The sequence below is a fragment of the Strix uralensis genome, chromosome 2 (assembly GCF_047716275.1).
Source record: "Strix uralensis isolate ZFMK-TIS-50842 chromosome 2, bStrUra1, whole genome shotgun sequence".
NCBI classification, from domain to species: Eukaryota; Metazoa; Chordata; class Aves; order Strigiformes; family Strigidae; genus Strix; species Strix uralensis.
Genome location: NC_133973.1, coordinates 11,205,490 through 11,221,220, shown reverse-complemented (window position 1 = coordinate 11,221,220; position 15,731 = coordinate 11,205,490). Strand labels below are relative to the sequence as shown.

General features: G+C 37.6%; 1 protein-coding gene across 1 annotated transcript in view; it reads left to right on the top strand.

Moving 5' to 3' along the window:
• The window catches only part of ABI3BP (ABI family member 3 binding protein), a 167,139-nt gene that overhangs the window by 69,618 nt on the left and 81,790 nt on the right, over positions 1-15,731 (top strand). The window contains 11 exon segments of the mRNA XM_074860753.1: positions 47-112; positions 493-558; positions 2,227-2,301; positions 3,868-3,924; positions 5,436-5,510; positions 7,310-7,375; positions 7,883-7,945; positions 12,972-13,037; positions 13,471-13,533; positions 14,607-14,672; positions 15,052-15,117. Of these exon segments, the coding sequence (XP_074716854.1) occupies positions 47-112; positions 493-558; positions 2,227-2,301; positions 3,868-3,924; positions 5,436-5,510; positions 7,310-7,375; positions 7,883-7,945; positions 12,972-13,037; positions 13,471-13,533; positions 14,607-14,672; positions 15,052-15,117 (729 nt within the window).

Below are 15,731 nucleotides of genomic sequence, written 5' to 3'. Positions count from 1 at the left end.
CAAGACTGTGTGGATATCTCAAGATCATTTCCATGTCTGATCGTAGCAAGCCAGAGACCGGACCTGGAATCCACCTTGTCTGCTTCACCGGGAACCACGAGGAGTGTGATGGGTAAATAGCCAGTGATTCCCTTCCTCTGTTGCTAACTCTGGCAATGCTTTTCTCTGCAGCAGTGAGCCTGTTCAGGTGTTTTGATGTCCTGAAAAGTGGGTTCGTGATGCGGTTGGTCCCTTGTGGCTCCTTATTAGGAATTGCTCCATTTGTAAGCTTTCTGCTGCCTTTTTTGGGGTTCTACTTCTAGGTTTACTGTGTTACCTTGGGCTACCTATGCCAGTTCAAAGATAGCCTTGTACTGCTATGGGGAGTGATGCTGTGACCTGGAAGCCTGCCCCGAGTAGGGCCACGTCTCCTTGTTTATAGCTGTCTTGATAGCACCCACGCGACAACAGCCTGTCTGAGGACCTGAAGATGTTTTTTGTGTTTGATCTTAGCTACTCGAAGACCAAGGCTGAAGTCCACCACTCCTTCCTCTCTGCCAACCAAGCAAACCGTGATGGGTAACTAGCAAAAACCCCCCTTCTTCCATTTTCCCCTTTCTCTCTTGCTCCCCATCACGCCTTCCACCCAAAACCACCTGGCATCCTTGTCATCTTCCATGGAGAGTATGAAGACTTGTTGGTGCAGCTTGTTGGCTTGCCAATGCACTCACCACACTTGTTCTGCGATTCTGTTCTTTGATCCCATGCTTTTTCCATGGCTGACGAGCATTTTCTGCAGGGACCGAGCGACAGCTTGCGCAGAAAACGTATTCTCGCACCTTGCCTTCAGCCGCCATTCCCCTGCTTCTCTGTGTTTTGGTAGCGGGTCTTCCTTTCTCCGACACATTCAAATGTGACGGCGTTGTTAAGAGGCAGATGCCGGCTGGGCTGGCACAAGAGGACAGCACTGCAGTTCAGCTGCCCACTAGGGTTTCCTTGTCCAAGGGTGCAGCTGTTGGTTGCTTCACCACTGACTTTCAGGGCAGCCGGTTGTCACCTGCCCACACGGTTACATTGCCATCACCTGGAAGTGGGAGTGCTCTGCTTTACTGCTGCTTTTGAGGTCACGCTTGGGTTTTAAGAATGACGCCTCTTTTCAGCTTTTGGTGAACCACGGCATGTTTCTTCAACGTTCAAAACACCAGCAGCCTTTGGTGCCTGGCCGTGCTGCCAAGCTAATTTGGTAACGACATTTCTTGCAGATCTGGTAACGATGCAAGATGGGAAATGTCCCAGGAGTTATTGTTGTGCATTTAGCCGGACTGTTATTTCTCTTGGGCCTATGTTGGGGTGAAGCATAAGTGCAGAGATGAAACGGCCATACGTGAAAAGCCGTATTGACTTAAGGCACTGGATATGGCACTTGGTGGCAACGGTTGGAGATGCTCATAGAGATAGCTTCTCTCACACTGGCAGGTGTACAAGACCAGTTCTGTGACCTGGCGGTATGTTTTGGCCTGTGAGGCAACAAAGCAGTACCTGTGCAGGCTGGTAAGCCTACAGACCTGCAGGCGAGTGTGAGTTAAAAGTGTATGGAACCATATTAAGTGTCTTGTAATATTATTGTGGCATTTGTCTCTAGCAGTCTTGCTGTCATATCAGCTGAGATAGGTGACGCACTTCAGGGTCCTTTCTAGGGAAGGTACTTTTCTTGCCTTGCATTACTTAAAGGACTTTTCTCAGCCTTTTTTTCTGAGTTTTTACAGTGGAGAAATCATATTCTTGTAATTATAACAAAACATATGAATTTTGCTGGGCTAAGGATATTTATTTCTCTTTCCCTGGCTGGTGATGTTTTCTGGGACACTTTTGCATCTTTTATTTTTGCCATTTTTTTTAATTGGATTTGTTTCAGTAGCATCATCTCATAAATTTGCTTTCTCTTTTCCTCCCATTGCCCAGTGTTCTTGAGCTTTTTCAGTCTTACATTCCTACTAACATTATGGGAATTTTTTCCATTCTAATTGTTACATTCCATTTCATTTTTTGCATCATATTTATATGTTTTTACACATCTTTGCCTATTAACCTCTTTGTTTAATTTTGCTTATTTTGCAGAACATATTTTTTTGTTTGTTCAGTTCCTTATTATTTGTACACTAAACCGTCGAGTCCATGGTTGCAGATGGTGCCCTGGTGTGATGGTTCACATATCTTTTAAATAATAAGCCACAATTTTTTTTCCAGCCTCACATGACTTCCTTCATGTTACTTCCACTCCCCAAACATCTACATCAGCAAAAATGTCAGAGCGAGAGACTGGTAAATGACATTTGTTTTATTTCTAATCCTTGATCTTTCTTGATATTTAGGTAGTACTATTCCAATGTTTGTTATTTGTCCTGGATTTTTAATGTTGTTCATTAAGGTTTATTGTTATTTGTAATATTTACCAGTGTCCAACAGTTCTAGCTACAAGTAAATGATGCTGATATGATCTGGCTATTTCAGGGTAGTATCATATTACTGAAGGGTTGTGGGGGGAGAGTGGATCAGAATTTAGCAGATGAAACTGTTGAACTTTGATGAATTTGGGATTATCAATATAGCAATTATCCTTTGGGGAGCGAATGTTTTGTCTTTAGCTAGCAGGCACTTTTAGAAGAGATTTGTTGGTTGAACATTTGTTTCCTGTTACAGCTTTTTTAAGCAGTCTCTAATATTCAAAAAACTGCTACAGTACAGCATTTTAGTATTAAAAATAATTTTTACAGTTATTTCTGCTAATAATATATTATTTCTCCACATGTATTTATGGGGAACATAGTTTTTTAGGCAAAATATGTGCATTTGTATTTGAGCATGAGATTTTTCCCAGAACGTTGTCATTAAAAAACCATAGAGAGTTTCTGTGAGGTTCTCATCTGTGTTTCTGTTCATGCTAGGATGATTTAAGCAAATGACATTTTATTACATCATTATATCAAATATCGTTCTCTTTCTGGGGGCCAACTTTAAAATCAGTTGTCTTGATTCTGCAGTATACTATGCTGAGACTAGGCAAGCATATACAGTGCTGACTTCTGTGTGAGAAATTAGTTGAAGCTACTTCATCTCTTGAGAGGTTTACAAGTGGTGTTCAGTATTGTAAGGGCAATGAGCATTAATCTTTTTGAAGGCATACCTAAGTGCTATACAATGCTTGTGTGTCAAAGATGAAAAGATGTTGAACTAACACGCACAGATTACATGGAAGCATAGGACTGTGGATGCTCCACATTCACTAAATGTACAGACATAGTATTAGGAGTCTCACTGAAGGATTTGGTCCTTAATTTTAAGTGCACAAGTTCAGAAGTGCTGGGTGGTATGAACTGTAAAACACTTCCAGAATAGTAAGGCTGTGTTTCTCTGGTCAGGACGTTTAAAGTAGAATATAAATCTCAAATAATGTAAAATTAATTCAGACCTGGGTTTTCCACTCATCTGCACTTTTGTGCTCTTATTTTGTTGGTGTAGAATTAGTAGAACAGGTGGCTGAATTGCTCTGAAGTCGATTTGGTGGGTTATCCACCGTGTGCAGGGATGAGTATCTGCCCAAGGTACAAAGCAGTGGTGTATCAGACTTCAGAGTCTTCAGTGTAAAACAGCTGTATATTTTTTTTTTTTTGGTCCTTTCAAGTTATACATTTCAGCTCAGTGCTGATGATTTTTCATTTTAATCTAAAATTTACTAAATGGACAGCTTCTTGCATTTGTTGCTGTATTGGTTCAGTGCAACTTAGTAAACACAGCTACAGAAAAAATTAATTTGTCAGCAATTTATTTGTGAGAGGCAATGTGATCTAAAATCCTAACACATGAAAATGACATATTTCTCTATTACAGTAACTATTCAAGCGCCTTTCAAACCTGTTACATCTGACAACAATGAAGTGGAATTGGGTAAATGATCACTAACATTTTTTGTAATCTGGAGATTAGTTTATTACAACATACGTACACTATTCATGTTTTCTCTAGTGTTATTTGTTAAACTTTGGTCAGTGTTCTTTTAGTTTCTCATCACAGATAAATTTAGAAAAGTCTTAGCTTTTATCTGTTACAGAATTCATGCTGAACACAAACATGATGCAGCTGTGTTAATACTCCATGGGTGGTACTGACAGTTATCTTGCCTCTGCAAGAATGCAATATTTTTGTTTCCTTTTAAATTTGAGAACTCTTTCATCCAAGGTCATTTCAGTCAAATCAAGCTATCTTCATTAGATGGAAAACTTTTAGCAGCTAGTCAAGTGTGACTTTACTGCTCTCTGCAGCGTGTTCTCTCATAACTACCACACCTTCCTCTCTTGATGTAAAGAATCCAGCTACCTAGATTTCTTATTACTTGTTCTTCAACTTTAATCAGTCATGAGTGTTCTTAACATCCAGAGAATGGTTGGACTCCATGATCTTAAAGTTATTTTCCAACTTAAATGATTCTATGACTCTAAGAGCACCTACTCTTCAGTTTTTCATGTACCACTGCTCATAGAAATAGACCATGTTTCTTGCATGCCGGCTGCATAATTTTTCTAACTGGAATAGTGGCCTTAATGATCTGATAGAATCTGATTTTTTTTTTCATTTGTGTTTTCATTAAAATATTGTCATAAAAGCATAAAGATGTTTTTAAGCCATTTTATACTGAAGGGGAGACTTTCTCAATAATCCTATTTATATCAGAGTAACTTTGTGGTAGTTGCAGGGAAAATCTGATCCCTGGGCAAAATATGAAATTGTTGACTATGTTCAGTAAAGTGATTTGATACTGCCTGTGTGAAGACTTTCTGCCTCAGCACCTCAAGACTCTTTCTGTTTCATTAGCTGTTTTGTTAGCTTCCCAGAGACCAGCTTTGCTCAACGTCTCTTCCTTAACTGATAACCAGATGTATAGTAATAGGTAAACAGCACATTCCTGCATTGTAGTTTCCACTTTCTCATCACTGCCCTGGATTGTAGTAAGACCAGAAGTCATTATCTTTAAACAAAATGTGTCTCTCAGGTTTCTTGTGCAATGATTTCACGTCAGCTATTTCTTTTTATTGGCAAGTAGAGCATTCTCAACCTGAATAACTGAGGAACATAGTTGTATATTACTGTAAGCAGTTTCATGTAGGTTTAGTACTTATTTGAAATTTTCTCTACCGAAGCTCTTGGAGAGGATACAAATTCTGTGTCTTGGAAATGTAATAGATATGACAATAACACTCTGATTGACTCATGTTGTATCCATACCCTAGGAGACATCAGCTTGGTTGTCAATCATCCTCCAGCTAACTCTCAGGCCATTTACTGTCTTGATTTCTATTTGTATCATTTTCTTTTACAGAACAACTTCTGGCAGCTAGTAATGTGGTATTTTAGTGGCTTTGATGCCACTGCAACTTTTAAAACTCAGATTCTCTTTTCAGCTTCTGATGAAACACAGCCTATTTCTTCAAGATCCACAACCTTTGCTATTCCAGAAATGGCATCAACAAATTCTGGTAATGACATTTCTTGAAAATGCAATTTTATTAGTGTTAGGAATTCTCACAAGAAATGTCCTTATACTTTTGCTTGTATTGTTAATTTACATTTCTTTACCTTGGGGTTAATATTATTACACGAAGGAGGTGGTATATTGCTGCATTTGGGATAACAATGTTGAAATAGTAGACTTTTAGGATTATCAGGACACAGAATAGTGGAGTATTACAGTTAAATCTTTTTTGATGTGTCATTTCATGTTACATTATAATTTTTCTGGAAGTTTTAAAGACAGAGATGACTCAGATTATCATTGTTTGTTTGTACTTTCGTTGAACATTAATTTACTTATACTATATTTACTGATTTACATTGATATTGAGCCCTGCCCCAATGCAGCTGTCCTGTGTTTGCAAAAGTGCCATATCAACAGATTCCCTGAACTCAGTATAATTACCAGCAGCCACCAGTGGATAGTTATTCTAAATAAATAGTTAAATAACAGTGGTTTTGTCACGCACAGTACTCTATTTTTGCAGTGTAATTTCCCGAAAATCTTTTGCTTCAAAATTATGATTACAGAAATATTTATTGTGATAAAGGGTGATTTGACAGGTTCAAGCTGAACATGGTATTTGTTTGGTTTGGTATTTTTTACAGTAACTCTTCAAATACCTTTGCAACCTGTTATATTTGACTCAGGTGGAACTGGGTAAATTATTATGATGTTTTCTTAATGTCTATATCATGATTTCTCAGACAAGCATTATATTTTACTGGCTTTTGGTTGTGAAAACTTACTCTTCAGCCTCTTTTATCTCAGATTTTAGGATAAATTCTAAAACCTCTCAACAGTTCATGTTTTACAGAACATATATATAGTGTGGTTAGGTTAATATTCATGACTGACAATTTTCCTGTCTCTGTGAATGCAATGGTTTCTTTCTTTCTAAAGCTGAAAATTTTATACAATTTCATGCTGTTTCAAGTTGTTTACACTGTGAATGTTCATTTGATCGAATTTGTTTCAGCATCTAGCATACTGGTTGCCCCTTCCAACCTCAGTTATGCTGTGTTTCACTGATTCTGTGATACTGCTTTAGGCTGATATCACATGCTTTTGTTATGCAGTGAACCATTCCCACATGACTTTTAAAAATGCAAGGTAGCTGGATTTAATGTTTATCCCACATTGCATCAGCTGTGTTTATAAACCAAATGATAAAGTTTCTAACTTTGATGTTTAGTAGTAAGCTTTCATGTGCAGACAAAACAATTCTTCTTGTAACTTGTAACTCTGTGTCTTTGCCTAAAGAGGTCATCTACTGACTTTTTTCCATGCTGCATTTATACATTTTCCAACTTGTATGCATAAAGTGATGTTTTTAGTTTGAATTAAGCCCTGATTCATAACTTCATGCCTAATTTCTAATGTAAAGGCATGCTGTATCAAAATAATGTTAGGCATTTGCAGCTCCTTATTTGAAAGACTTATCTGAAACATCCAAACTAAAGTGTAGGGGAGAAGTGGTTTGCTGTCAGTTGTTGCTATTGGATAGAATTTTAAAATCAGATGCAGGCAGCTGGCCTTGTAGTAAATACCTCATAATTAGATGTTATGTATCCAAAAAAGCCCAACGCACCCCACAAGATCAAGAATGGAGTAGGCTACTGCAAATATCAATTAGAAGTGTGTATTCAAGAAATCTAAAATAATTTTAGACCTTTCAGACCTCCTAATAAAGGCCCAATGATGACCTTATCTAAAGACTGATCTCACTTATTGTTTCAAGATTTTTTTCATATTTGATCTTAGCTACCCAGGGACCAGGGCTGAAATCCACATCTCATCCCTCCATGGAAACCAGAGGGAGTGTGATGGGTAAATAACATACAATTCCATTAGCTTTTCCATCCTTTGCCTTCACTTCCATTGGCTGTGGACAGTGCTCAGATTCATTCATACACATTGCTTAGAAGACTACTTGATGCTAGACTTTTTTTTTTCCCCCTTTTTTTCCCCCCTCTTAACTTGGCCATTTCTGTATAATCAAAGCTGAAAAATAATTTACCACACTGACTAAATAACAGTCTACAAAAGACCTCTGCTAACATATGTTGCCTTTAATTTTCTTCTGATAGTTGCAATTTTCTTTCAAAAAAAAGGCCAGTGAGAAGAATTCGACCTAGCATGACATACAGATTTGATCCTACTTTATTTCATACCAGCTTCAGTGTTTATGTAACACTTCATTTCACAGCTGATCTTTAAAGCTGCTGCCATCTTGCTTGATCTCACACCAGTGTTGTCTTGAACTGCCCAACAGCTGCTGTCCAAATATTGTGGCTCTGAAGTCACTTCTCATTTTAACTCCAGATTTTCTTTCAGCTTTTGATGAAAAGCAGGACACTTCTTCAAGATATGAAACACCTGGCATCCAAGCTGTACCTGGTAATACTTGAAAATGTGATTTTTACATAGAAATTCTTACAGAGATTTCATCATACTTTTGGTGTATTGTAAGTTAAGTTTAACATGAATCAGAATAACTACAGAACTGTCATAATTAATTTGCTCTCTCATATACCAGAACAACTTAGGAAATTCTGCATGATGCTCTAAAACAGTAAATACTCTCTTCTAATTTTGGTCTACATTCCTAATATATTTACAAGTCTGTATTGCTGTACATGATGATAATAGGCTTTGGCATGTCTTATTACATATAGTAGAATTCGCTTTTTAAGTTGCAATACTGCCGATGGGTAAGAGTGAAAACTAGTATAGATTTTGTTTAAATGCCTGAATGAAACTATTCTATTAGTTGAAAGTGTTGAGTAAGTTCCATAGAAGTAACAGGATCAATAGCAATGAATATGTAGGCTTCAAAGTAGTGGAGAATGGACCCTTAAGTCCTTTCATATGAATATATTTAAAGCAGTTATCCAAATTAGACATTTTGCTACCAGTAAGTGAGACAGAATAGGTCCAAGGCTAACAGAAATAAAAGCATGCTTATCACAAATATTGCTGTATTGCTTGAGTACAACTTTTTAAACTAAACTGCAAAACATCGTAATTAAAGAAGATTTTTGCAACAAATTCATCTTGAGCTGGTGCTTTTATGGTAGATGTGATGCTTTCAAACACCCTTGAAACCTGTTATACCAGATTCCAGTAAAATTAAACTGGTTGGATGATGGTACTTGCTTGCCATTTAAATTACTTACACTTATTAATATATAATAATCTAAAGTATATAGTTTTTGTGTTCTTCCTTGCCGACATTTATTCTTTAGGGTTCTTCTACTTCCTGTGTTCAGAAAATAAAGTAAAACTTACCAATGCCTTACAAAATGACACTGAACAAACATGGTTTGCTCAAGGTTCTGCTTGTTTTACTGTCCCTACATGAAGAAACATTTCATTTCCTTTCAATAATGACAATTCCATCCAAAGTCTATTTCAAGTTGTGTGTTTGACAGGAAACGTTTAGTAGCTGTCCAACTGCCTATAATTGCAGGTTAATGGCAAAGCTTGCAGGTTCAAACTAAATATTCTTAAAATCAAGAAATGGAGATGAGTTAAACTTTATGCATCTATTCTTAAGAGGTATTAATCAGTATTTATCATTAATGCATTTTCCATATGCAGCATTAACTTACAATCAAGTGCCTTAACAGAAAGCTTCAGTAATGGTTTTTTATATATTGATATAATAGCACATCCAAGTTCAATTCTTTATTCTGCATGCTTTGCTTATAAAAAAAGTTATACTGCACTGTCTTCAAACCGAAGCGATCAATTTCCCAACGCTTACAATGTTTGGGAAATGGAGAAGATCATGTCTGATCTAGTCTGGAATTCAACATAAACATTTCCATGCATAAATAAGTCCCAGATTTGAAGGAGAGTTTAAAATGTGATTAAATATGATATTAATGTTTAATTAACATATTTTAGGCATAGGCTTGGGATGAGATGGGAACCATAAGCATGTACAGTTCTCTGTATTTAAAGGACTTCCTTGGAATAATCTAAGGAATTCTAATTTTTCGTTTTGTGTGTGTGTTGGGGAGGGGAGGAAGTGGGGGAGAAGAGAGTGAATAGAAGGATCTTTCAACTAAAAGAAGGTGAGGAAGTCCAGCCACACAATGAGGACTGCAGTGAAATATTTGCTTACATGTTTTTTCCCCTGGAGTGGGTCTCTTAATGATCTCTTTTAAAAAATATTGCTTTGTTGGTCACTTGTTTATTAGTTGGTTTTAGCAAGTGTTTACTTGCTGAGGTTCTTCAAGCCTGTTTGAACTCTTCCTTATTTCTTGAAAACTGATTAATGACTTCACATTTATTGTGCTCTATGGAGCTACACAACCCCCCAAAATAATGTGGTTATTCAGGTAATAAACAGTACTTTCAATCTAGACTTACTTTTTTCCTTTAAAACCACAATGTTATCACTTCTGCCTATTTCAAGGTGACTTTCGTACTTGATTTAGCTACACAGGGACTCGTCCTCAAGTCTACATCTCATCCTTTTTGGAAACTAGACAAAGAGTGATGGGTAAGCAATGTGGGATTCCATTTTAGTTTTCATCACATTGCCACTTGCTTCCTTTTTTCTGCTGTGAACACGTTTGCTTCTAAGTCTAAATGGCAAGCCTGTTAAAGAATGGGTTTGCGTCAATCACTTCTTGATCAGCAGCTAGAAAGCATTTTTGGAACAAAGTGCTAAAGGACTGGTCTTTTATACCAATTTGTAAAAATTTAATTTCTCTGTTGGTGTAATTTAAACTCCAGAAAGTGTAAAAGAAGGTGATTCTTAGGAGTTCTATCTAGTATCAGATATTGGATCCTGTTGCTACCATATTGGGCTGCGTATGTTTCTCTGTATTCACATAATAGAGAGAGGACTTATAAGCATTTAGTACCTTGTTCGTGTTTGCTGTTACATCATCTTGAACAACACAACTTGTGCTGGGTAGTGTGTTGTGCTATTCCAGCAACAGCGAGATTCCTCTGCATTTTAAATCCAGATTTTATTTTCAGCTCTTTATGAAACCCAAGTTGTTTCACAATTCATGTCTAAAGCATCTGGAGTCCGGAAAATACCATCAATCCAATCTGGTAATGACATTTCTTGCAAACTGAGTGTTCTTGACAGTGAGGAACTATCAGAAAAGTTCCCAGTGTGCCTTTGATGAAATGTTGGATTAATTTTTCTTTACTTTGGGGATAAGAACAACTGCAAGATAAAAATTCTGCATTGGGTACTACTTTTTTTTAAGGCACTGTATATGATGTTTACAGTGCTGGATTGTGATTTTTTAAAATTCTTAGTTCACTTTTTCAATACTAATTAGTGCTATTACCCATAATGGCCATTGATTTTTAATATATTTGCCAATTATATTTTACTTAATGTAGTAGAATTTTGCAGTATAATGACCTGGGCACTTCTGTGCTTGTGAAATACTGTGAGGCTAGTAATCAAACTAATTTCTCCATTATATGCAGAGTATCCTGATACAGATAACTACTGTATTTCTTTTTATTTTATATTTACTTTGTTATTACTATAGTGAAATTTTGTGGTTATTGGTATTTAAGACACCTTCCTGGTCAGTTACAATGTTGGTGTGTATGTGTGATATGTGTTGGAAATTCTCGTTGTAGATTTATATTCTGTTGACTGTTCATGTTCACTTGTGGTTTTAAAACAGTTTAAAAGTTGTTCAAGTTGTAAATACTGTCATTCTGTAGAATATTCAAGAATATTTCTCATGAATGAGTACTCTTAAGCTAATGCTGTAGTGACAAAATTCTGATTAGGGAGATGAAAGATTGTGGCGAAGATAGCACAGTGGGCCCAAGTTCAGTCTTTTAAAAATAGCTCAAGACTTGGTAGTCCAGCTATATCCAGGAGAAAAAAAAAAATAGATGTTTATTTGGGGAGATAAAAGGTTTGTTGGCCTCCTGCTTGTATCGTAAAGAATCAAGCCAGTTTCTTTAATGTTTTTCTTCCTCTATAGGACAAATTTAACACTGAACACAGGAACTCTCCTTTTCTTCTTTTGGTATACTCTGAACCTTGTCTTCTACTGCAGACCTCTATAGATACTTGCAAATGTTCTATAGTATTCCCCTGTACACTAGCAAGTAGGTACTCTGTTTTATATTTGCCAGCCTAACTGCTGTGTTTACAAGTTCTTCAACTCAGTGCTAGTAAAGGTGCAAACATTGGCTAGGTAATTTAGGAAACATATTTGTGGAGCTCTTGTTATTCCCATTTTTCAGCAAACAAAATGAAGATGGAGAGGACAGTAAATAGCCCAGAGTCACAGAGAAGCATGTAGTCAAACAGATCGTTGAAAGGGAGAAATTTCTGAAACTCTTTTGATCACTCCCCCTGTCAATCAAGTCTACAAACATTTATTGCATTTTTGAAGGATTTTGTTTGCTTAGACTGGAGGAGTCTATTGGAGTTCTTTCAGAACAAGAATTACATGTTCGAAATGTTCTCTTTGTTGAGAACAGAGATTTGTGCTCTTCCACTTTTCCTAAAATGTGTTCTTGCAAGTGTTGATGGCAGTTTCAAAATTTTGGTTCCATTTTCTGAGGCATCTACTATTTGACCTGTCTTCTGCTTGTGTTAAGAATTTGCTCTATGGTTTTATCAGAAACTCTCTCTTTTTTTATATTCTTACACAAGTAAAGGGATTTTTATCATGTTCTTTGCATTTCACTGTTGTCATTTGCATATCTGTGCACTAATTTCTGGAAAATAAATGTGACTCTTCTTTTATCAGTTTGAATACCTTTTCAGGACAAAAACCTGCTCCTGTAAATTAAGGAGACGCTGTTAGGATAGAGATTCTTACAGATTTTGGTTAAGAAATCACAAGTTGTTTTTCTTCTAGTAGTTGGCTCAACTCTTGCTGGAAATCCTTATAAAGGTCACCTGTATGCATTCTTCTACAGAGAAGCTATTGTTTCCTTTTTTCCCAGGCATATATATTATTTTAGCCCCAGAGTTCAGATTTTTAAGGGTGGTGAAGAACTAGTTAATTGTTTTTCAGATTAAATATAAGGTGCTCATTTCCAAAACTTGACAGTATCTTTGATTCAGGCTGAAGTTCTGGCTACATATTTGCTGACTAGTTCTCATTTTATAGTTTGAAAATATTTGGTTGATGCTAGAAAATGGATTTTGGGATCTGTCATTTATTGCAGTTAAAAGACAGCTCTGGAACATCATGACTGCCATTATTGTCTACTAGGAGCATGTTTAGCCAGTTGGGGTGTTTTGGTAGTACAGAGTGACAAAAAATTGATGCATGATTTATTTGGTAGGAAAAGTATACCTGAGAAACCACAATTTAAATACTGATTTACTTGGATGTGATTAAAGTGATACTTTCATATGCATAGAGAGACTGCCATAACATCTCAAGATAGTTTCCATCTCTGATCTTAGCTCTCCCAAGACCAGTCCTGGAGCCCACGTTTTTACCTTCTCTGGAAACCACGAGGACAGTGATGGGTAAACAGTGATTCCATCATCATTTCTATCATTTTGTCAATACTTAAATATGAAAAACATTGTTTTAAAATTTAGTCAAAACCTTTTGATATTTTTTTCCTGTTAGTGGCAATGCCAGATGTGTCAGTGATGTGGTCAGTCATTTATATAAATGACAGCAAGGAGATACTTAATTGTTAAGCTTCTCAATCCCTCTTTGTAATTTTCTGCTCTATAGGCCACATTCACTAAAATGTTGACTGTTTATATGCTACATTAATTCAGCTAGGCCACCCTGATTTAAAAATGGAGTAATACTGTAATGAATACAAATATTTATGTAAAAAAGCTGAATGTAATATGGGCTTCATTCATTTAAAACCTGTACTGACACTGCTTTGAAAAAAACTGTTCATCTGAAATATCTGAAGGCAGTTTTCTGGTTTAATCTTAGTTACTCAGAGACCAAAGCTGAAATCTACTTCTCCTTACTTTGCAAGCCAAGGAACAGTGGAGGGTAAATATGGTATTTTAATTTTTTCTTTTCCCCTGCCATCACTTGACATAATTTTCATCTGCTTTGAACAATACTTAGGTTTCTTAATGCACTTTGGCTTGCAAAAACGCTTGCCATATTAATGACATGATTCTGATGTTTGAACTTACACTTTTTTCCGTCACTTGAAAAATCACTTTTTGCAGGGACAGCTGGGAATTTGTCATGCAATGCCTGTGTGTTTCTAGATGCAGATTTTATTTTGAAAATTCTTTCTAGAGTGAAACATTCCAATACAGCAGAAACATAATTTTACTTTATCTTAGTGTTGCTATTGATGTGGTATAGCTGTCTCATAGAATCCATACAGGACATCAATTATTTTTTCCTCTTTCATTTCACTAACTTGAGCACTGAAGTTCAAGCTCAATGGATAGTCATGTTACTCATTGGCTTAGGGATTAACCTAAAGGAAGAACGGGAATTTTCAGATGTCATGGAGAATGGTGAGGGCCTTTCATAGAAATGGTAAGGCCTTATACAGTCTATTCTTTATAAAAAAAATAATAATAGTGACAACAACAGTAACAAAATACCTTTTTGCAAAAATTATTGAACATCTAAGGAGAGATGGAGTTATGACTGAATACTGATACAATAATGTGCAGTTTATTCCTTCATGCTGGATTAAGGAAGTATTTAGTATTTGTAATTGTTTGCATTTGAGAGATACCTACCACCTGTCATCTTGAATTCTGAAATCAAAGATGTTTCTTCACTCCCATGTTCAGTCTGCAACAACTAATTTTCAGGCATCTTTCAAGGAAATGTAAGGAGGGCTTTGGTGAAGTAGTCAGCCATTTTTATGCTGGTGGAGAGCCATTTAGGTACTGAGTTTCTAAGAATATTGCATTAGTTGCAACCACGGCAAGACGGTTGCCTGCTGATTTGGTCACTGAGTGTCAAGATATTGCCAGGAGAAGGGATGTTTTGCCCTAAATACAGACCTTTGGGCTGTTGTGAACCAGTGCTGCTTGTACTGCTATGGCAAGACTGTGTGGATATCTCAGGATCATTTCCATGTCTGACCGTAGCAAGCCAGAGACCGGACCTGGAATCCACCTCGTCTGCTTCACCGGGAACCACGAGGAGTGTGATGGGTAAATAGCCAGTGATTCCCTTCCTCTGTTGCTAACTCTGGCAATGCTTTTCTCTGCAGCAGTGAGCCTGTTTAGGTGTTTTGATGTCCTGAAAAGTGGGTTCGTGATGCGGTTGGTCCCTTGTGGCTCCTTATTAGGAATTGCTCCATTTGTAAGCTTTCTGCTGCCTTTTTTGGGGTTCTACTTCTAGGTTACTGTGTTACCTTGGGCTACCTATGCCAGTTCAAAGATAGCCTTGTACTGCTATGGGGAGTGATGCTGTGACCTGGAAGCCTGCCCCGAGTAGGGCCACGTCTCCTTGTTTATAGCTGTCTTGATAGCACCCACGCGACAACAGCCTGTCTGAGGACCTGAAGATGTTTTTTGTGTTTGATCTTAGCTACTCGAAGACCAAGGCTGAAGTCCACCACTCCTTCCTCTCTGCCAACCAAGCAAACCGTGATGGGTAACTAGCAAAAACCCCCCTTCTTCCATTTTCCCCTTTCTCTCTTGCTCCCCATCACGCCTTCCACCCAAAACCACCTGGCATCCTTGTCATCTTCCATGGAGAGTATGAAGACTTGTTGGTGCAGCTTGTTGGCTTGCCAATGCACTCACCACACTTGTTCTGCGATTCTGTTCTTTGATCCCATGCTTTTTCCATGGCTGACGAGCATTTTCTGCAGGGACCGAGCGACAGCTTGCGCAGAAAACGTATTCTCGCACCTTGCCTTCAGCCGCCATTCCCCTGCTTCTCTGTGTTTTGGTAGCGGGTCTTCCTTTCTCCGACACATTCAAATGTGACGGCGTTGTTAAGAGGCAGATGCCGGCTGGGCTGGCACAAGAGGACAGCACTGCAGTTCAGCTGCCCACTAGGGTTTCCTTGTCCAAGGGTGCAGCTGTTGGTTGCTTCACCACTGACTTTCAGGGCAGCCGGTTGTCACCTGCCCACACGGTTACATTGCCATCACCTGGAAGTGGGAGTGCTCTGCTTTACTGCTGCTTTTGAGGTCACGCTTGGGTTTTAAGAATGACGCCTCTTTTCAGCTTTTGGTGAACCACGGCATGTTTCTTCAACGT